Raw genomic sequence first — 20,519 nt, 5'->3', positions numbered from 1 at the left:
TGGGGATCCCAGCTGGATTTAGGAGCTCCCTAGGGTGATCTGAGGGCGTCTTTGGGGTCATTTTTGGAGTCCCCGGAGGAGTTTGGAGATTGGGGGGGGGGGGCGGGGAGTGAGAGGGGGTCCCTGTGGAAATCTTGGGTGTCTCTGGGGTGGTTTTGGGGGACCATGGAGGGTTTTGGGGGACCCCAGAGTGGGTGGGGGGGGTCTCTGTAGAAATTTAGGGGTAGTAAGGGGTGTTTAGGGAGTTCTGGGGGGTACTTAGGTTGTCCATGGAGTAATGGGAGGGTGCTCACAGTAGTTTTGGGGTCATTGAAGTGGTCTTGGGGTCTCTGGAAGGTTTAGGGGATCCCTATGGTAGTTCTGGAGGATGCCCAGAGTGTTTTGGGTGATTCCTCCACCAACCCCAAGGCCAAGGCCTACCCCAACACCAAGGTTGACCCCAACACCAAGGTCAACCCCAACACCAAGGTCAACCCCAACACCAAGGTCAACCCCAACCCTCCAAGTCCCCCACCCCTCAGCACCCCAGCATGCTCTCAGCACCCCCAAAACCCCTGAAGGCCCCATGTTGGGGCCACAAGGTCTACCCCAATGCCAACCCCAACCCCAAGGCCAAGGCCTGCCCCAACACCAAGGTCAACCCCAAACTCTACACCAAGGCCTATCCCAACCCTCCAAGTCCCCTTCCCTCTCCTCCCACCCCTCAGCACCCCATCATACTCCCATCACCCCCCAAAACCCATGAAGGCCTCATGTTGGGGCCACAAGGCCTACCCCAATGCCAACCCTAATGCCAAAGCCAAGGCCAACCCCAAACCCAACTCCAAGGCCAACCCTGAACTTTCAGCCCTCTCCTCCCACCCCTCCTCAAAGGGTGTCACCATCAAAGGTGACATAACAAATCCCCATGCAACATATGCGTTGCAAACCCCAAATCCCAGTTCAATGTGTGCGTTGCAAACCCCAAATCCCAGTGCAATGTGTGCATGCAACACTAAATTTGCACGCTGATGAGCATGCAGCACTGAATTCGCACCCCAAGGAGTGTGCAACACTGAATTTGCACCCTGAGGAGCGTGCAACACCACCATTGCACTCCATGAGGGAAGGACAGAAGCGAAGTTGTGGGGGCAGAAGGAGACCGTGGGGTCACATGGAAAAAGGTACAAAGAGGGTGAAAAAGCAGGTGCTAAAAGGGGATGGTAGAGGTCAGTGCAAAAATGCAGTGCAAAAGGAGATGCAAAAAGGAAGAAAGAAGAGGGATGCAATAGGAGATGCAAAAAGGAAACAAGACGAGAGGTGCAAAAGGAGGCATGGGAGAAATGAGTGCAGAAGGAGATGCAAAAAGGAAGCAAGAGGAGGGATTGAAAAGGAGATGCAAAAAGGAAATAAGAGGAGGGGTGTAAAAGGTGTGCAAAAGGAGGCATGCAAAAACTGGGTGCAAAAAGGGCTGCAAAATCGCAATGCAAAAAGGGAGTGCAAGAAAGGGGATTGTCACCCCATTATTATAAATGGGATTATTAAAGACAGCGCAAAAATAGGTGCTAAAACGTGATGCAAAAGGAGGGTGCAAGGAGGGGGAGCAAAAGCACGTGCAAAAAATGTGGCGCAAGAGGAGGGCGCGAAAAAGGTGATGCAAGAAAAGGGTGCAAAAATGCAATGCAAAAAGGGGGGTGAGGCCACGTGCAAGAGCGTGCATCAGTGTTGGTGAGCATGGCCCGAGGTCGGGCAGTAGATGGCAGCAACGACACGAGAGTGGGACCCGAGTGCCCCACAGCCACCCCAGGGGGACGGCAGCACCCGAGCCCCCGCCCCCAGCACTCACCTCCCAGTAAAACCAGTGCAACGCCCTCATGGGCGTCCCCGCCATGGCTGGGAAATAAGGGGAGGGTCAGGGGGGTCCTTTGCATGGAGCGGTGCCCCCAAATTCGTGGGTTCCTAGAGGGTCTGAGGTCCCCCAAAATTTTGGGGGCTCTCTCGGTCACCTTTATAGAGAGGTGTCCTCAAGTTCACGAGTCCCTTGAGATTTTGGGGGCCCCCAAAACCCTTGGGATCCCCTTGGTCACCTTCATAGAGAGGAGACCCCGAATTCATGGGTCTTTTTTAGGGTCTGGGCCCAACCCCTCCAGCTTCAGGAGCCTGCAAAGCTCTGTCGTTAAATAAGAATAAAAAGGCATTTTCTAGGAAAAACACACAAAATTTTATTCTTTTAATCCCTACAATTCCTCAGGCAATGCTTCTCCCTGCCCACTCCTATCCCCCCAAAATTCTCCCCAAAGTACCCCTCGTGTTTTTATCACACACCACCATTTCATCGTGCCCCATAGATTTGCAACACTGAGATTTTTTGCAAGATTTTCTCCCTCCTTTTTTTATGTTTTTATTTTTAAATCTGCATTGAGTTAAATTATTATTTTTTTTTTCTTTTGTGGGGGGGGATTCGCGTTTGCACCAGGTTTAATCCTTGCACTTTTTGCATTTCCACCTGGCCCAAATTCTTTCTCCTCGTGTTCTGCATTTCCACCAGGCTAAATCCTTGCACTGTTCACATTTATATCCAGGCTAAATTAATTCTCCCTTTGTTAAATTAATTAACCTTTTTCATTTGCACCTTGGGCACACCATTTCTTTTTCTTTTTCCATTTGCATCAGGTTAAATCATTGCCCTTTCTGCACTCACACCCAGATTATTTCTCCCCATTTTAGTATTTACACTGGGTTAAATCATTACAGTCTGTGCTTTTGCACCTGAGCAGGACTATTTCTCGCCCTTTTATCACTTGGTACTGTTTGCATTTGCACCCAGGCTAAATTATCTCTCCACCTGTTTGCATTTGCATTGGGTTTTCTTGCTCTTTCTGCATTTGCACCGGGCTGAAGCGTTGCACTGCTTGCGTTTGCAACTGACCTGAATTACTTCTCCCTCTTTTTTTTTTTTTTTTTTTTGCATTTGCATCAGGTTAAATCTTTGTAATTTTTGCATTTGCACATGACACGAATTATTTCTGCCCCCTTTTCAATTTGCTTCAGGTTAAATTACTGCTCTTTTTGCATATTTGGCCTGGCTGGGATTATTTCTCCCACTTTTTTATTTGTTTTTCCTCCCTTCTCTGACCTGCTGTGTTACCTTCTCTCCCCACCTCTGCTTTTCTTCCACCTCCGCAATCTCACGGAGGCGAATTTTAAACAAAACGCTCTGAAACCTCTTGGATCCGGATTCCTTTTTTTGGGGGGAGGAATAAATAAATAAATAAATTTGCTTTTCGCAGGCGGGATTGTGAAATCGCTGGTTTACACAGCGGTTACGAGGGGATTAACCCCCAGGGAAGCGTGTTGCTCCTTGCTAAAGATCCGTTTCGTTTTGCAGAGCAATAATCCGGGTGTTGCACAAGGGAAAGACAAAAAGCCCCTCGGTGTTTGCGTGCTTCCCCCCCCTCCTTCACCTGAAACCTGCAACCAAAATCTGGTTGGAGCTGGGATTTTTGCAAAAACAAAACAAAACAAAACAAAACACAAAGAAACGACAAAAAATAACGCGTGCACTGGGTTCCCTGCTGCTCCTTGCTTGTGAGCACAGAGCTGAGGGCTTGGACAAACACGGCTCAGGTTGCAACAGCAGCCGGGCGTCCCGCCAGCTCCTCTCCGGTTTCTGGGAAATTTGGGTCTCCCGCTGCCAAAGCCGCCTTCGCCTCCCGCTTGCGTCTTTGCTTTTGCAATGGGTTAGCTGAGACAGGGCCCCGAGGGAGGGAGGAGAGACACACCTGATATTTCTTTCTCCCTGGAGATAAATAAAGAGCTGTGAGGGCCTTGCACAATGGGGGCTGGGAGGGTGCAAAGCACGGTGGCCTGGCAGGCTTTTGATTTCAGTGTCTGTGGCTCTGGGGTTGCAAAGTGCATCGTTTTTGCATTGCAGTGTACCTTATTTTGGGTTGCAATGTCCCTTGCTTTAGGGTGCAATTCCCCTTGCTTTGGGGCTTGCAATTCCCCTTGCTTTGGGGCTTGCAATGCTCCTTGCTGGGGTTGCAACGCCCCTTGCTTTAGGTTGCAATTCCCTTAGCCTTGGGGGTTGCAATGCTCCTTGCTGGGGGTTGTAGCGACCCTTGTTTTGCATTGCATTGCCCCTCGCTTTGGCTTGCAATGCCCGTTGCTTTGGGTTGCAAAGTCTCTTGCTGGGGGTTGCAACGCCCCTTTCTTTAGGTTGCAATGCCCCTTGCTTTGGATTTCAGCGTGCCTTGCTCCGGTTTGCAATCAGCCTTGCTGCGGGGTTGCAGTGCATTGTTTGTAGGGTCACTGCACGTTGTTTTGAACGGCAACACGCTTTGCACTGATTGCCACGTGCCCTTTTCTCTGGGGGTTGCACCCTGCTTTGACATTGCACGACCCGGCTCGGAAAGGGTTGATCGCACGGGGTCACCTCCATTTATTATTTGTTATTATTTTTTTTGAGGGGAAAAGAGTGCTTTTATTTGACTGCTGGGTTTTAATTCCCAGATGAATGCCCTTCACTAGAATTGACATCCCCCAGTGCATCGACGATACAAGAGAAAACGTTTTTCCAGGGAAATTGCCGAGCTCCGACTCCACGCAAATATTTGGGCTCAAAAGCAGTAGATTAAGTCCTGTGCCTGGGGAGGACATCCAAACCCAGGCAGTGATTAATCACCTTCAATTTATCACAGGTTTGCATGATATCTGGTGAATTAGATGTTCTGTGGAAGATCATCACTTGCTAGATTTTTCAAGGGCAGGTTGTGAATGGCCAAAATTGGGTGATTTATGACGGTCTGGGGATGTTTTTAGAATCTCTTCGGGTTTGCTAGAATTCCGCCTTTTGTAATAAATTTTGGGACATTGTTAGAATTGCTTTGGGATTTGATTTAATTGGTTTGGGATGCATTATAAATGCTTTGAGCTAATTTAGGGATACTTGACTTTTCTCCTTTCTAATGGCTTTAGGGTTTGTTACAAATAGTTTGGGGTTTGTTATCATGCTTTGGGATGGTTTTATAATTAATTGCTTGGGAAATTTTTGTCATTAACCCCTTTAGGATAATCCCCCCTCTCTCCAGTTATGAGGGATTGCACAAAACTTGTTATTGTTGTGGGATTCTTGCTTAAAGTGAAAAGCTCCAGAAGTCAAGCAGCTGCTGATGACAATAATTTCCTGCTGAGCTGATGAAAATAAAGATTTTGGTGGACTTGAAGTGACCTTGTATGGATTTCATAGGAAATGATTTATTTCTCTTTTTTTATCTTTGCAAAATACTGATAGTCAAGTCAAGTATTACACAAAAAAAAAGAACCTCCCAGGGAGAAGATTCATGTCTGTATGTGTCTGCTGTCAATTTGAGCAAGCTGCATGCTGTAACGAGCCCAATAATTCACTCATTTAGCAGCAAATTCTTTTTATTTTCTTTTTGAGATTATTCTTTCTTCGCTTTAATTTTAATTTATCATTTACTTATCGTTTAATTTTAATTCATTATTCTTTCTTTGCTTTAATTTCTCAGCCTGTTGTTTCTCTAAACACAAAAGCTGAGCTTGTGTTTGTGTCGTTTCCATAATAATTTGGCTGTGCTCTCGAGTGGAAACGTGTCAGGTAGTTTCACGATGGGAAATGAGTCGGATTGATTTCACAGCAGGAAACATGATAGGTTATTTTATGGGGAGAAGCACGTTGTGTTCTATCAACATGGAAAATAAATCTGGTTGTTTCCCTTTGAGAGTTATGCTGGGTTATTTCCCTTTGAGAATTATGTCGGGTTGTTTCCCTCTGAGAATTACATTGGGTTATTTCAACATGGAAAATAAATCTGGTTGTTTCCCTTTGAGAATTATGTCGTGTTGTTTCAACATGGAAAATAAACATGGTTGTTTCCCCTTCAGAAATATGTCGGGTTATTTCCCTTTGATAATTATGTCGGGTTATTTCCCTTTGAGAAATATGTTGGGTTGTTTCTCTTTGAGAATTATGTTGGTTTATTTTTCTTTGAGAATATCATCGGGTTATTTCCCTTTGATAATTATTCTGTTTTGTTCCAACATGGAAAATAAATCTGGGTATTCCCCTTTGAGAAATATGTTGGGTTGTTTCACTGTGAGCAAAACTTTGAGGCGTTTCCCCACTAACAATGGAAGCAGAGAAGACAATTCCCATTTTTCCCCTCACCCCAGGAATCACAGAGCAAAAATAAATAAATAAATAAACAAATAAACACCAAATAAACCCAAAACCTCCCCAAGGAATGCAAAAAACATAAAATAATAATAATTGTAAAAAAAGGTTTATTTTTAACCCAACAGCAGGCAGCATTATACTGAAAACAGTCAACAGGAACAGTGCATTTCTAGGGAAAAATGGCAGGGATTTGGGTCTGCCACCCTCCATTTTCGTGCTCATTGTGGATTGGGGTATTTATTGTGCTTTCCTTCAGGCCGCTCCGGTGTGGATGGGTCATCTCGGCATTGGGCTTTACCTGAAGTAAATCAGGTCTTTAAAAAAACCTTATTTTTCTCACCAGTTTGAGGTCAGATCAAGCTTTTGCCCCTTTTTGTGTGTGTGTGTGTTTGAGGCCGAGTGACCTCCTACCGTTGACGTCCGTCATAGCTCAGTGCTGGTTTTCCCTCTGCACTCGCAGAAACTCAACCCGAGACGTCGCTTGGTGCCTCTATATGCATGAAAACCTCTGCAGGACTATTTACAAGAAGTGCATGAGCCGGTGTGCGTGAAAACTGTCCTCTTGCCTCTGTCCCCTCGTGGTTTCGTCTTACTGCACGGGGTAGACGGGGGCTTCCACTTCCATCCGCACGATGTTGGAGGCGCGGCTGGAAGAGACGAAACATGGGCAGCCATCAGGGTCCCCCTTGGAAGAGGAACCACTAGACCTTCCTCTTCCTCATCGCATCCCCACCAGGAGGGAAAAAAGTTACATCCTCCCCTTCCCAAAAGGTGAGTTTTGCTCGATGCAACCATGTTTTTATGGGGTTAACCCCACCCCAAAGCAGGGGATTGGGTAAAAAGCTTCCAAACCCGGCTACCACCTTCAAACGTCGTTGCCTTCATCCTCCACATCACGGATGTCGCCCCCAAAAATTGAAGTTCCCTCCCCGTCCACCACCCCCTCGATGCAACCTTGTCTGTTTTCCTGCAGGATCATCCTCGTAGTCCACAGAGGAGGGGGAGCAGGGGGTTAAAATGTTGCGTGAGGGCAAGTTGGGGTGTCATGCGTTGGTGCAGAGGTGCTGTGCAGGACAAGCAGCGTGGTGGGAGGGCTGGGGAAAGCGGTGGAGTGAGGGCAAGCCGGTGGGCACACAAGGGCAAGGCGTGCGGGCAATCAAGCAGGAGGTGGAGATGGAACAGCCCTTGGAGTCATCTTCATCACCCTTCATCAGTGACTTCAGGTTTGCCCCAAAGTCGGCAAAATGTCTGTACTTGGCAAAAGGGCTCCATGTTGGGCAAGACTGCTCATTAACTGGAAAAAAATCACTCTATATTCAACAAGTTTCCTTTGTACTTTACAAAATCGATCAGTATTTGTCAAGATCGTGTTATATTCAAGAAGATTGCTCTGTTTGCTAAGCTCGCTCTATATTGGGTAAGACTGCACTATACTTGAAAAAATTGCTCTATATTTAGTGAAGACACTTTACATTCAGCAAGATTGATTACCCTATTTTCCACTGAATTGCTGTACATTTGTCAAATTACTATACTCAGAAAGATTGATCTGTATTTGGCAAGATGTCCCTATATTCAAAAAATCACAGTGTATTCAGCAGGATCGCCCTGTATTTGGCAGGATCATTCTGCGTTTGGAAAAATCACTCTATGCTTAGCAGAATCACCCCATTTTTGGCAAGTTTGTTCTTTATTCACTGAAATCGCTATTCAGCCAAATTGCCTTGTATTTGTCTCTCTCCTCGTTGCTTCTCAGGGGGAGAAAATGTTGGGCTGATGAGCGTAGTGAAGCAGAAAATATCATGTGAGATGCTGGAGTACCACTCTTCAGCTTGCACAATTTTTTTCTTTTTACAGATAAATCTTTACTGAGCATCATGATTATGGCCAAAAAGGCATTTAATCCAGGATGGCCTACATCAGAGCTAACGCACTGCGTGTCTCCTGTTTGTACACGTGCCTCTAACATCGATCCATTCTGAGGCAACAGAAAACCCCAATTATTCAGGGAATTAACTGGGGAGTGTCAATCACACTAGGCCTCATCCAACCGTGGGGCCAAAGGGGTGTTTGTAGCGTGGGATGTGAGAGCAAAGGAGCAGAGTCACTTACCAGAATAATTTCCTTGGGTTTGTGTGTCAGTCGCTGTGGATGAAACCAAAGAAGATGGAGAAGTCCTTTCCAGATGCCTCCTCGCCCAACCCTTTGATGCCCCACGGAGGCTGTTCCCTACCCTCTTGCTTGCCCAGGCTTAAAAAATACCGACCCACATTTTGGGGGAGTTCTTTGGGGGCCACTCACCATCCCGCGAAATCCTTGGCTTTCCAGGCGTCAATGACATCCGCGATGTTCTTCACGGTGCGGCCGTCGGGCAGCTTCAGGTCATCGCTGGCGTCCCCGTTGAAGTTGCCACAAGGGGCACAGAGACGGTTGACCAAGGCGGCCCTTGCGGTCAAGGTCACCTCCCCGTTGGGGCTGAAGAGCACGTCCAACCCTGACGTGTGGGAGATGGTGACGTTCCCTGCCGCCGTGCTCAAGGAAATGGCTTCGGACACCTCCGCCGGCAGGTGGGTGAAGAGACCGTTCACCTGCAGGGGTGAAAAATGCCAGAAATGGGTTAGAAATGCCCAACAACCCCGTAAAGTGACGCAGCACAAGTCAATGATATCGGTGTTGAAGTCTCCATGGGACCACATGTTGCACTAGAGCAATAATCCCATTAAAACTTCATCAAGGAGATGAAGTCATTTAGTCATGAAGTCATCGAGTCATTTAGTCATGCTGGAGACTCTTGGGCAATATTTTGTCCCTAAACTGCAGTTGGTAAATATCTTTCTTTAGCCAAGTCTACCCAGCTCAACTTAAATGTCTCAACATCTAGCCCAAAAGGAGACCTTCAACCTCATCCTGAAGCAGTAATTTAAAATGGGCCAAAAATCCCGGGTTTTGCACCCAGAAGATAAACTAACTTTATTGATCGTCTTGAACTGAGGACTGAAAGGAAGAGCGGGTAAACCCCACCCAAATTCTGCCTCTTAATTTAATTCCTCATCTTTTTGACTACAAGGATCGTCCGTGCGTCCAGCTTACCCACACCTCCATGTTGTTATTCACGGTGATGAAAGCGTCGCGGAAGAAGACGAAGACGGCCACGGCGGCCGGGATGCCGTCATCCCGACACTCGCTGACCTCCACCACCACCTTGAACCAGCTGGGCGACCGCTCGTCGCAGAGGGCGGCGATTTTGTAGGTGCCGCTGAAGGGGAGCCTCCCTCCGGCACCGTCGAACGTGGTCAAGAAGGCCCCCGGGGAAATCCGGCACCAGCCTTCCTGCTTGATGCACCTCTGCACCCCTTCCCGCGTGGCACAGACCTCGTCTGGGGGACACCGGGTGGCCTCGCAGATGAGCCCCCGGGATGGGTGGCAGTTGCATTTCGTGGAGCAGTTGTTGGAGACGACGGTCTCGCCCGCCTCGAAGGGAAAGGCTCAGAGGTGAGTCCACACGGATGCCACCTCCAAGCTAACCCCCAAACCTCCCCATTTCAAAAAAGTCCCACAAAGAGGTAGAAAAACCATGAGACCGATTTGGTGAAATTTGTGCAACTTAGATTAATCACCCTCCAGTCCGGCGGAGCAAAATAGGCACTTTAGGATGCTATTAATTGTATGATTTTGGACATGTGTCCTTAAAACGAAGTGGCCATCCACCTCACTGAAGACTGAGTCCCAAAATAAGTTGTGTTGACTAGAGGGGACAACCAAGTTCCTCAAAGATTGAGCCCCCACATCCTTTGTATCATCTAATTGGGGCAACCTATCTCATTAAAGATTGAGATCCCAAACCAGTTGCATCATCTACTTGGGACAACCCACCTCATTAAAGATTGAGACCCCAAACCAGTTGCATCATCTACTTGGGACAACCCATCTCATCAAAGATTGAGTCCCCAAACCCGTTGCATTGACACAGTGGGACAATCTACCCCACCAAACCCCAACGGCATCAAGTAGATGGGACAACCCGCCCCATAGCCCTTCCTCAACCTGATTTCCACTAAAAACACCGAGCCTCGAGGGCCAAACTCACCTTAAAATACCGTCCCTGGTGCACGCAGCCGCATTGCTCCAAGGACACGCAGGCTTCTCCGTCGAAGAGGTACCCATCGTCGCACTGGCATCCCTCGAAGCACGTCCAGCTGCATGGGGCCGGCACGGAGAGGCTGGCACAGGTGAAGTCGCAGGTACGGGTGCAGAGCTCATAGTGGCTGTGGGGTGGGCAGGAGAGGGCTGGAAAAAAAAAAAAAAAAAAAAGGAAAAATGACATTATTGCCCCCCAAAAAGTGACTGTTTTTCCTTGAGCCAGTGGGAGGTGGAAAACCAAAGCACAATCGATGGTCTTGGGCATTTCTGGCAGCTCCAAAATGTGCTGAAGTCATCAAACCCTGCTTTTATCACCCAAATTAAAGCATCTGCATGCCACTAATCACCTCTGAAGCAAATTAGAGGGACTTCTGTTTCAAAATCTTTTGACATAAATATCAAAGTTTTGGAGGTAGTGAGCAGGAATTTCTTTCTTTCAGGGTATTTTGGGTGGGAAACAGGCCAACTGAAGCCCTCAAATGAGCTTTTTGGGTGAGGTTTGTAAACATTTCTAGGGTATATCATAGATTTAGGGGGAGGGCTTTAAGCAAAAATCAGCATTGCATGATTTTATGCAGATCATTCATACATCGTCTTGGTCTGGACGGTAAAGGTTTGCCTCAAAAGTGGGGACAGAAAAGCCACAGTCATAAAATTGGAGGGTTTTTCTGCAGGGAAATGTGGATTAGGGGGGGAAATAGGGCTTGAAGTGTCTCCACAGGGATAATTTGGAATACTTACGGCAAAAAGTCACCGTTCTCCATCCTCCAATCTCAGCCCCGGCCGCTTGGCAAGCAGCGGCGTAGGCTTGGAGGCTGTGGCACAAGGCATCCCGGGCACCCTCAGCGGCACAGACGTCGTGGAGGCAGTGGTGGAAATACTCCACTGGGCTCACCCGGTGGTGGCACGTCCCAAAAGGTCCCATTGGGTCCCGGATGAGCCCGCAGGAATCACCAGCACCATAGGGAGCAGTGGCGGAGGCGTCGCACACGGGGCACGCGTTGCCGTTGCAACCATCGGTGCACGCTCCCTCTTCCGCTGGCATCTTCCAGGAGGTGACAAATTCCTCGGTGCTCTTCGCCAGGGACCCCCCGGGCAGCTGGAAGTCGTCACCGGGGTCCCCGTTGAAGTTGCCACCCAACCCGCAGACGCGGCCCCGGTAGGCGTCGGGGATGGTGATGAGGAGGTAGGTGGCCGCGTTGTAGAGGAGCCGGAGGCCGGCGGCGGTCTGGAGGACGATGTTGTTCCCTTCTTGGCCGATCCGTAGCTTCCTGTCCTCCGTCACCAGTGGCAGTGTGAAGTGCTCCCCGTCCACCTGAGATACAGATGGAGCACGAGGTTTGCATTTGCACACCCACCCAGTGATTTTGCACACCTATGTGCACCGGAGGATTTTGTATGCATGCAAGCATGCACCTGCAAATTTCTTCCTGCACATATGCACCATTTTTTGCATGATTTTGCATGCACCAGGGGCTTTGGCATGCCCTCGTGCACCTTGTGCATGAAACAGACTTTGTGTGCACACACGCTCCACAGGGTTTTGGTGTTATTCTGCACGCACTGGATTTTTCATGCATGCATTTAGCAGGGGGTTTGGCGTGCACGCATGCACCAGGGGATTTTTGTTTTCCATGGGTGTGCACCAGTGGATATTGCACACACAAGTGCACCAAGGGATGGGGACTTCCCAGCTTCCCAAGGAGGGCGTTTTGCACGCACCAAAATTTTGCACAGACGTGTGCACCAAGGGTTGGGGACGTCCTGACACCAGTGGGGGGATTTTGCATGCAGGAAGACTTTGCATGCATGAAGGGATTTTTGCATGCATGCATGGAGGGATTTGTGCATGCATGCATGCATGCACCAAGATTTTTTTTTTTAATGGATCCATGGATGCACCGAGCAGGGTGGTGCATTCATGCATGCACTAAGGGTTTTTTGTTTGTTTGTTTGCATTCATGCACATGCAGAGGTGGTTTTTGTGCATAAATTAATGCATGGAGGTTTTTTTTGCATGCATGGATGCACCAAGTTTTTTTTGTGTGTGTGCATGCATGGATGCACCAAGGGTTTTATTTTTTTGTGCATGCATGTATGCACTGAGTTTTTTTTTAAAACATGCATGGATGCATCAAGGCGTTTTGTTGCATGCCTGCATGCACCGAGGCACGTAGCCCTCCCAACTTACCATCACCTCCCACTTCCGACCCCTCTCCATGCTGACCGTGTACCCGTGGATGGAGACGGCCACTTTCTTCGTCAGGGCCACGTTGCCCCGTCCACTGACGTCGTGCTCCAGGAACACCGAGAAGTTGGCCAGCCGCTGCTCCGGCTTGCAGACCCGTGCCAGGACGTAGTTGCAGGACCCCTGGAGGTCAAAAGCTCTCCCATCGAACGTCACGTAGTGCGGGTCGCCCGACACCACCAGCCGCCCGTAGCCGGCGGGGTAGCACCCCAGCACCCCGTCCTCCACTCGGCACTCCTCGTGGGCGCCGCAGGCGGCTTCCTTGCACTCCACCACCCCGTTGGCTTTGCAGATGCACCTCTCCCGGCACGAGGCGTAGAAATCCTCGCCCTTCTTGTAGTAGCGGCCCCGGTGCTCGCAGCCGCACTCGCTCGCCGGCACGCACTCGGCACCGCTGAGGACGAAACCTTCATCGCAGAAGCAGCCTTCGGTGCACGGAGCTGATGCACAACCCTCGGGGCTGGCTCGGCCCCGGCACGTGGTGGGGCAGGCGTTTCCACACAGCTCGTAGTGGGAATGGCGAGGGCAGACGGGAGCTGCAAAAAGAAGGCAAGAAAAACCCAAATTCCCACTCAGATTTGCAGCCAAAAGCGTCAGGGAGAGGATTTCTCTCATTGCACCGAGGCTTGAGGAGCAAATCCAAGCAAGTCTTTGGTGGGGGAGCATCATTACAGCTCCACAGAGCAATGCAAACTTATTTTGCATTTCTCTTCCGTGCCTTGTGTAAGAATTTGGAGGAAAATAAGGATTTATTTTTCATTTTCTTTCCTCGTATGAAGGAGGGATTTGCAGTGCAATGGGGATTGATTTTGTACTTCATTTCTTTGCATTAAGGAAGGATTTGGAGGGAAACAGGGATTATTATTTTTTTTTCTTCCTCGCATGGAAGAACGTGGAGTGTAATATGGATTTATTTTGCAGCAATGCATGAAGGAAGAAGAGTTTTGCTTTGGCAATGAGTTTGAGGGACTTTTCCCACATCTGTGATTGTATCTTAACTCATCATCTGGCCTTGGAGACATGGAGGGAGACGATATAGTAGTTGCACTGGGAGATGTCAAGAGTGGGGCAAACGAACCCAATTTTGGAGGCATTTTGTGTTCCCTTTGGCTCTAACCAAAGCGAAGGGCATGCAGTTGGGTTTGAACTCCTATTTTCTGTCCGAACAAGGGGAGAAAGCTCCCTTCATCCCCACTCACCGCAGAAGGACGGCGTCCTCCACTCCTCCACGCCGGCGCCGTTGCTCTGGCACTCCGTCATGTAGGCGGCGATGGCTTTGCACAAGATGTCCCGGCGTCCTTTGTACTGACAAGCATCAAAGGCACAATCCTCCAGGAAATTCCCAGGGTTGACAACCCGGTGACAATTTCGGAAGGGTCCCCCAGCCCTGGCGATCACCCCGCAGTAGCCGTCGCCGCGGTAGAGCTGTTTCTGCTCTTCGTTGCACACCGGGCAATCCCCCACGCATCCCGCCGAGCAACCGGGGACATCTCCAACCTTCCAGCTGTCGGCCAGCTGGATTTCATCCTTGGCACGTTTTCCATCGCGGGCGATGAAGTCGTCATCGGGGTTGCCGTTGGCGTTGCCGCAGAGGCCGCAGACGGCGCCGGCGTAGGCATCGGGGAGGATGACGCGGGCGTAGCTGTACCAATCGAAGCTCACCCGCAAACCAAATTTGGTGCGGACAAAACCATGGACGCCGCTGTGGTAGAGCTCGAACTGGTCCTTCTGGGTGAACGGGAGCTCCACGAAGGCGCCGTTGAGCTGGGGAAGGAGGTAAAGAGGGTCACGGTGGTGTTGGGTTCACGCAACGCGCTCAAGATTGGGGTGTTTTTGCAAAGTTTTTCGCATGGGAAGGGTTTCTGGGGCTTTTCTGCAAAAACAGGGAGGATTTCTGGGCAAGTGCAAATCAGCCAAGATCTGAGCGTTCTTGCAAAACACCTTGCAGAAGAAGGGTTGCTGGCAAAAAGGCAGTGTGGGGGGATTTTTGCAAACCTTTTGCACCGGGAAGGTTTTGTGGCCAGATGCAAATCAGTCAAGATTTGGGTGTTCCAACGCAATGTTTTGCAAGAGGGGGGGGTTTCAGGCAAAGGCAAATTGATTGGGTGTTTCTTCAAACTTGGGATCTGTGGGGCTTTTGTTAGTTTATTTGTTCACGAAACCTTTTGCATGAGGAAGATTTCCTGGAAGATGCAAATATGTCAAATATGGGATGTTTGGGGCAAACCCTTTGCGTGGGAAGTGTAATCAGACAGGTGCAAATCACTGAAGATTTGCATAAAAAGCAGTGCAAGGGGAAGGATTCCCAGGCAAAGACAAATTGCTGACGATGTGGGTGTACCTTCAAAACCCATTGAAGAGGGAGGACTTGCAGGGAAAGGGCTCTCTCTTCCACTGAAGACATGATTACTCAGAAAAAAAATAAAGGAATGGTCACAGCACACCCTTTTCTGCAACACTTCAGCCAAAAACAAGGCGGGAATTGAACCTTTCCCAAACTGATTATGTCAGTTTGCAGGTGCCAGGGTAGAGAGGAATTTTTAACTCAGTAAGCCACATGGGACCAGAAAAAAAGGAAGCCAAAGACGTCAACCAAAGTGGATGCTTTTGAATGTGGAAGTATTTGTCTTATTATTCATGGATATTTGTTACTTGCTCAACTCACCAGAGCAAAAAAGGCCCATTTCCAGCACATCTAAACCAAGCTGTGTGGGTTGTGTTTTGTTTTGTTTTGTTTTGTTTTTCTTTTCCTATTTTTTTTTAGAAGAACTCTTAAGTTTTAAAAATAAAGTGTTGAAATCCAAACTAGCTGCTCAGGGCTCCCTCTGGAGACGGCAGACAGAAATTGATGCTTCCATCGAAGCGTGAATGAATTAAAAAAAGAAGATTTGAGGGACGACGTAGATAATAAGTAGTTTGGATGCAGGTTGCAAGAGGTCCTTGGTGGCCACCTACCTTGACCTTGCGTGGATGCTCCTGGCTCATGCTGATGGTGTTTCCGTAGACCTCCAGCGTGACGGTTTTGGTGAAGGACACGGCTTTGCTGCCCCTGTTGTTGTTCTCCACCTTGACGGTGAAGGGGACCAGTGAAGGGTTCTGGGAGCAGAGGGCAGCAAACTGGTAGATGCACGTGCCTTGGAAGTCATATTTCAACCCGTCGAAGGTGGTGTAGTGAGGATCTCCCGTCCCGATGCAGGTGAGGAACTTGTTTGCCTGGCAGCTGGGGACACCACCAACCACGGTGCACTTCTCGTGGGCCTTGCACCCAGACTTCTTGCAAGTCACCTTGCCCCCCGCCTCGCATCGACACCGGCTCTGGCAGCTCCCGTCCTCCCAAAACTCTTCCTGGACCTTGTAGGAGCGGTCGTTGTAGGAACAACCACAGGACTCTGCCGGGACGCACGCGTCGTCGTGGAGGACGAAGCCCTCGTCGCACTGGCAGCTCGCCGTGCATGGCTTGCTGCAGGACGTGGGGGCTTTGGGGTGGGTGCAGGTGGCAGGACACGCCGTCCCGCAGGTCTCAAAGTGGCTGTTTTGGGGGCATCTCTGAGCTGTGGGGATGATATTGGAGAAGATCTTAAAAAAAGGATGAGATAAGAAGCTTCCTGAGACAGAGGGACATCGGGCTCCTGCATCCAGTTGATGCCTATGAGCAATTTGGGGACCCCAGGATATCCCATGAGGACAGCTCTTGAAAAAAACTCAACATTATTCTGCATGTTATGGACATCTGAAATCAGATAAGACAGATTTTGGGGTGGTTTGGCATGAAAAGACCAACACAACCCTTCCCCAATGCTGGAGATGTTGGCCACGTTGATGCCTACAAGCATCAACTTGGTGACCTGGGCAGCAATTCCCAGGCACTCACCACCAGAACCATGCATAAATCCCCCTTTTTTCTACCCAAAAATGCTTTGGAACCCCCCATCCAAGCTCACCACAGCCCTCTGTGTCCTGCAGTGTCCCTTGACCTCCACAATCATCCTGGCAGGAGGGATCTCGCCAGCTCTCAGCCCAATCCTCCACGCTGGCAGCCTGGGTGCCGTCGGGGAGTTTCATTTCATCCTCTGCATCCTCGTTGAAGTTCCCACAGAGCCCACAGGTAGCCCCGAAATAGCTGCTGGGTACTGCCACCATCACGGCCCAGTCTTCGTCATAGGTCACCTGCAGCCCAAAATCTGTTTGCAGGATGACCCTACCCTCGTTTTGGGAGATTTGGATTTTCCTGTCCTTCAGGGTGGCCGGTAGTCTGGTGAGCTGGTCGTTCACCTTGGAGGGAAGGGGAAGAAGAAGGACTAAATCTCAGTAAACTGTCTATTTTCCAAGAGTTTACCACCCCCCAAATCATATAAGAAACATAATTTTCTTTCCAGACAAAGTAATTATCAGCCTAAACCAGAAATTTTCTTCACGCCCTTCAGATACTCAACAGGTTTTAGTGGCAAAAGGTAAAAAAAAATGAAGTGTCTCATGGGAGAACCATCTCCTTTGATTTCTGAGCTTAAAATCTGGTTTGTGTTAAAACCAGCTCTGCATTCCCAAACTTTATGGGTAGGAGAAACCTCATCTAATCTTGAAAATTTGATTTATATCTCACCTAGGCTGCCTCTCTGGGGTAGATACCTGTGGTTGGAGGATCACTTGGATAAAACTGACTTCACCCTGGAGTAGATGCCCACACTTGGAGGCATGGATTAACACCTAAAAACTGCCCTTGTCTTGATTTGTAATGCAAAATTGCCCAGCTGTGTTTTTGGTGGTTCTCCTCATATTTTTTTTTTTTTCAGTTTCACCCACCACACTTCTACTTTCCACAAAAAGGCTTCGTCCAGAATAACGCTGCCACGGCCCAGAATAAAAAAAAAAAAACCACCTGGATTTTGCCACCTTCTCCCTTGTGGATGGAGATGTTGTAGCCGTACACGAGGACATTGGTCAGCCACTCCTTGAAATTGCCTTCGCTCTTCTTCTCCTCCACAACGAAAGGCACCAGGGTGGGATCCTGGCCGCAATATTTGGCAACGGTGTAGGTGCAGCCCCCCTGGATGTCCACAGTCATCCCGTCGAAGGTGTGGTATTGCAGGGACTGCGACCCCATGCAGGTTCCCATGTAGTCGTGCACGCACACGGCCTCCCCCTTCTCTATTTTGCACGTCTCCTTCGCGCGGCATTTCATGGCCCTGCAAGGATCTAGAGGAAATTGCACACAATTAATCACGGGACCAACTTTTACTGGTATATATGTGGCCTCAGGAGCCACACAAATGTCACTGTCACTGTCACCAGATCACACTCTATTAAAGCAGGAATTTATCTCAGCTAGGTTTGACCACCCAAAACTTAGATTTGAACATCTGTGGTGATTGCTCAAGGCTCCTTTTATAGGCAACGTATTTACTCATAGAAGAAATATCCCCTCCCAAAACGGTCCAAAACCATGTTGGTTGAATTACCACTTTTCAGAGCTTCCCGTCTTTGTGCTTCAAGAGAAAACACAAGTTTCAAATCAAAGAGACAATTTTTAAACACTTTTCTCATCATGAGCTCAGCATCTATTAGCTACAGGGGGTTCAAAGGAAACATTAGAGACGCCCAATTCAGAGGAATAAATTCCGATGCGGTTTGGCCTTGTGTTGCAACCACACTTTTGATACGGGGGAGGAGGAGGGAAGTAAAAAGGGAGCAAGGAGAGGTGAGGGTGACAAAGGGACACTCACCACTATCGCACACGGCCACCAACCCATAGGATTTCTGTTCCCGGATCCCCATGCTGAGCAACCCGAAGGGGGACGTCTTGTGCTCCACCGTGTGGACAGCAAATTGACCACCCAAGCTCTGCCTGACCCAGGAGTAGTCGGTGCCTGGGACAGGCTTCCACCCGACATTTCCCAGCGGCGTTTTGTTGAACATTATCCCAGCCGTCTCCGAGGTCTTGGCTATCAATATGGCGTAATTATTGTACCCTTCCAGAGCGAAGATGTTGTAGGAGTGGCAGTAGCTGGAGACATCGGGGATGGTCATAAAAAACGGGTCGTAAGTGATAGAGTCTTTATTACCCCCGTCGGCAAAAAAAATGACCTGGATGCCGTTGTTGGCAGAGAGGTACAAAGAATTTGGGGCTTGGAGTCCGTAGAGCGTTGACCGGCCGGGCCGTAGCTCCCGAGAAGTTTTGCTCGCCCCGTGTTGAGACTCCACACGTGTGACTTGGGAGGTGGAGACGTAGACGATGTCGGATTGAGTGTCGAAAGGCAACGGGGGCACGATGAAGGTGGTGCCCCAGCTGGAAACAGGTTGGAGCTGCTCCACCAAATGGTCGCACTGGGTAAATCTGGCCAGGCAAGTGTGGCCGGTGAAGACGGCCACGGGTTTCTGCGCCACGATACGGGTCCCGGACATATCAGCCGGGCTTTGGAGCTGGGCTGCTTGGAAGGGCTCCAGTTTGATGGGGAGCACTGAGCCCCGGGGGTAAGACTGGCCTTGGTAGTTCACCGTGGCTTTGAGGTGCACGTCAACGGTGGTGGGCTCATCCCAGGCGGCCACCACAAACTCTCCGTAGCGGTCCGTGCCCACGTTGGGTGTCACAATTTGGTACTCCGTGCCCCAGCTGTCCACGGGGTACACCACGGTTGAGTCGGCCGAGGTGGGTTTCTCGTTGATGGCCACCAAGGAGATGGCGTTGTTGGCCCTCACCACCACGGTGTTGTCAAAAATTTTGCTCCCCACCATCTCGGCTTGGGGCGGGATCTTCACCAGGACGGTTTGCCCCGTGGTCACCTGCACCGTCATCCTCAAGCCTGGCTTCTTCATGGAGATGGTTACGGCCGTGAAGGGCGAATAACCCCTGATGAGCAGCTTGAAGTCACTGTTGAGGGACTGCTGCAAACCATTCTGCATGAAGGCCACCACAAACTCTTTCCCCAGGTGATGAGGAGCTGATGCTGCAACGCTGAGCAGGTAAAAAACACCTAGAAAATGAAAATTTGCCTTCATCACCCCCTAAACTCAGATTTAGCAACCCAAGCTGGGGACCAAGGGTCAAGTTGGTGGCACCTGATTTAATTTTGGTGGTTAAGGAAGAGCAATTAGATGGATTTTCAAAGTGAAGGGATATCATTTTGGAGAAACATCAATTTTGAAGGACCAGAGATTAAAACAAATATTGATTTGAAGGCAACGATTTGATGAGCTATCGATTTGAAGGGATATCAAGTGGAAGAAGTGCCAATTTGAGGGTCCATAAATTAGAACAAATGTTGATTTGAAGGAATATAGGTTTAGATGACTTCCATTCGGATGAAAATCTGTTTGTAGAACAGATACCAACAACAGGTACCAACTAATTCCTGGGGCAGAAACCGAATTTTTTGGATGGGTTTCATGTTGGATGTTGGATTTGAGGAGTATTTGGGCTTTTTAAGGTATTCCTTTTCCTCTCAGAAAGGCCATGGGGGTAGAAATATGAATGGAGACAGTTCTGGCCAGGGCTGGGTTGCAACCAGAAGGAAAATTGCCCTATTTTAAACCAAACCACCCCAAAACATGTCTTGGGTGGGGTCTTTGCCCATTGGTTTCCCTTCTACCTATTTTGGAGGGGTAATTTTATCTCTTTTCAGCTGTGGCACAGGATGAGAGTGCAAGATGTGTCCCCTTGGACTGAAAAATCAGATTTTGAGGTGATTTTGGAGGAGATTTTACAGGTTCTGATGCATCCAAAACCGCTTGAACTCACCCCATAACACGGCGGTCCAGCCTCGCAGCGGTACATTGGCTTTTCTCCGTCCCGGGCTGCCATCCATGGCACTTCAGCTGCAGAAGGTGAGAAATCATTGAAAATGAGCAAATCCTTTGAATTTTGTTACTACATTCATGTTTCTACGCAGACCAAAAGTCTGGGCTTTATTGCACTTGTACTCGTCCCAAAATTCAACATTTTATTGCACGTCCATTCAA

The 20,519-nt window shown here is 49.1% G+C and overlaps 1 protein-coding gene across 1 annotated transcript; it reads right to left on the bottom strand.

The window, feature by feature from the left end:
* Positions 1 to 6,548: 6,548 nt before the first annotated feature.
* LOC309889337 (IgGFc-binding protein-like) lies at positions 6,549 to 20,379 on the bottom strand. Its single transcript, XM_082782111.1, has 12 exons — positions 20,299 to 20,379; positions 18,287 to 19,534; positions 17,443 to 17,759; positions 16,508 to 16,838; positions 15,522 to 16,117; positions 13,766 to 14,330; positions 12,510 to 13,102; positions 11,060 to 11,633; positions 10,266 to 10,465; positions 9,269 to 9,649; positions 8,480 to 8,766; positions 6,549 to 6,825 (listed from the first exon to the last, which is right to left on the bottom strand). The coding sequence occupies exons 1-12, from the start codon at positions 20,363 to 20,365 to the stop codon at positions 6,768 to 6,770; spliced, it is 5,217 nt and encodes a 1,738-aa protein (XP_082638237.1). The 5' UTR covers positions 20,366 to 20,379; the 3' UTR covers positions 6,549 to 6,767.
* Positions 20,380 to 20,519: the final 140 nt, after the last annotated feature.

The sequence above is a fragment of the Aythya marila genome (assembly GCF_965140915.1).
Source record: "Aythya marila genome assembly, chromosome: 36".
Lineage (NCBI taxonomy): Eukaryota > Metazoa > Chordata > Aves > Anseriformes > Anatidae > Aythya > Aythya marila.
The sequence above is the reverse complement of the archived record's forward strand: the minus strand, read 5'-3'. Positions and strand labels throughout refer to the sequence as shown.

Bases quoted from the DNA above. Each gene is read 5' to 3' on its own strand.
- LOC309889337 (XM_082782111.1), bottom strand. From the start codon at position 20,365: ATGGATGGCAGCCCGGGACGGAGAAAAGCCAATGTACCGCTGCGAGGC. The intron at 16,118-16,507 runs GTGAGCTTGGAT...TCATCCCCACAG, and splicing joins GCAGGACACAGAGGGCTGTG to CTCAGAGATGCCCCCAAAAC. The intron at 6,826-8,479 runs GTGAGTGGCCCC...CGTCTCTTCCAG, and splicing joins GCCAAGGATTTCGCGGGATG to CCGCGCCTCCAACATCGTGC.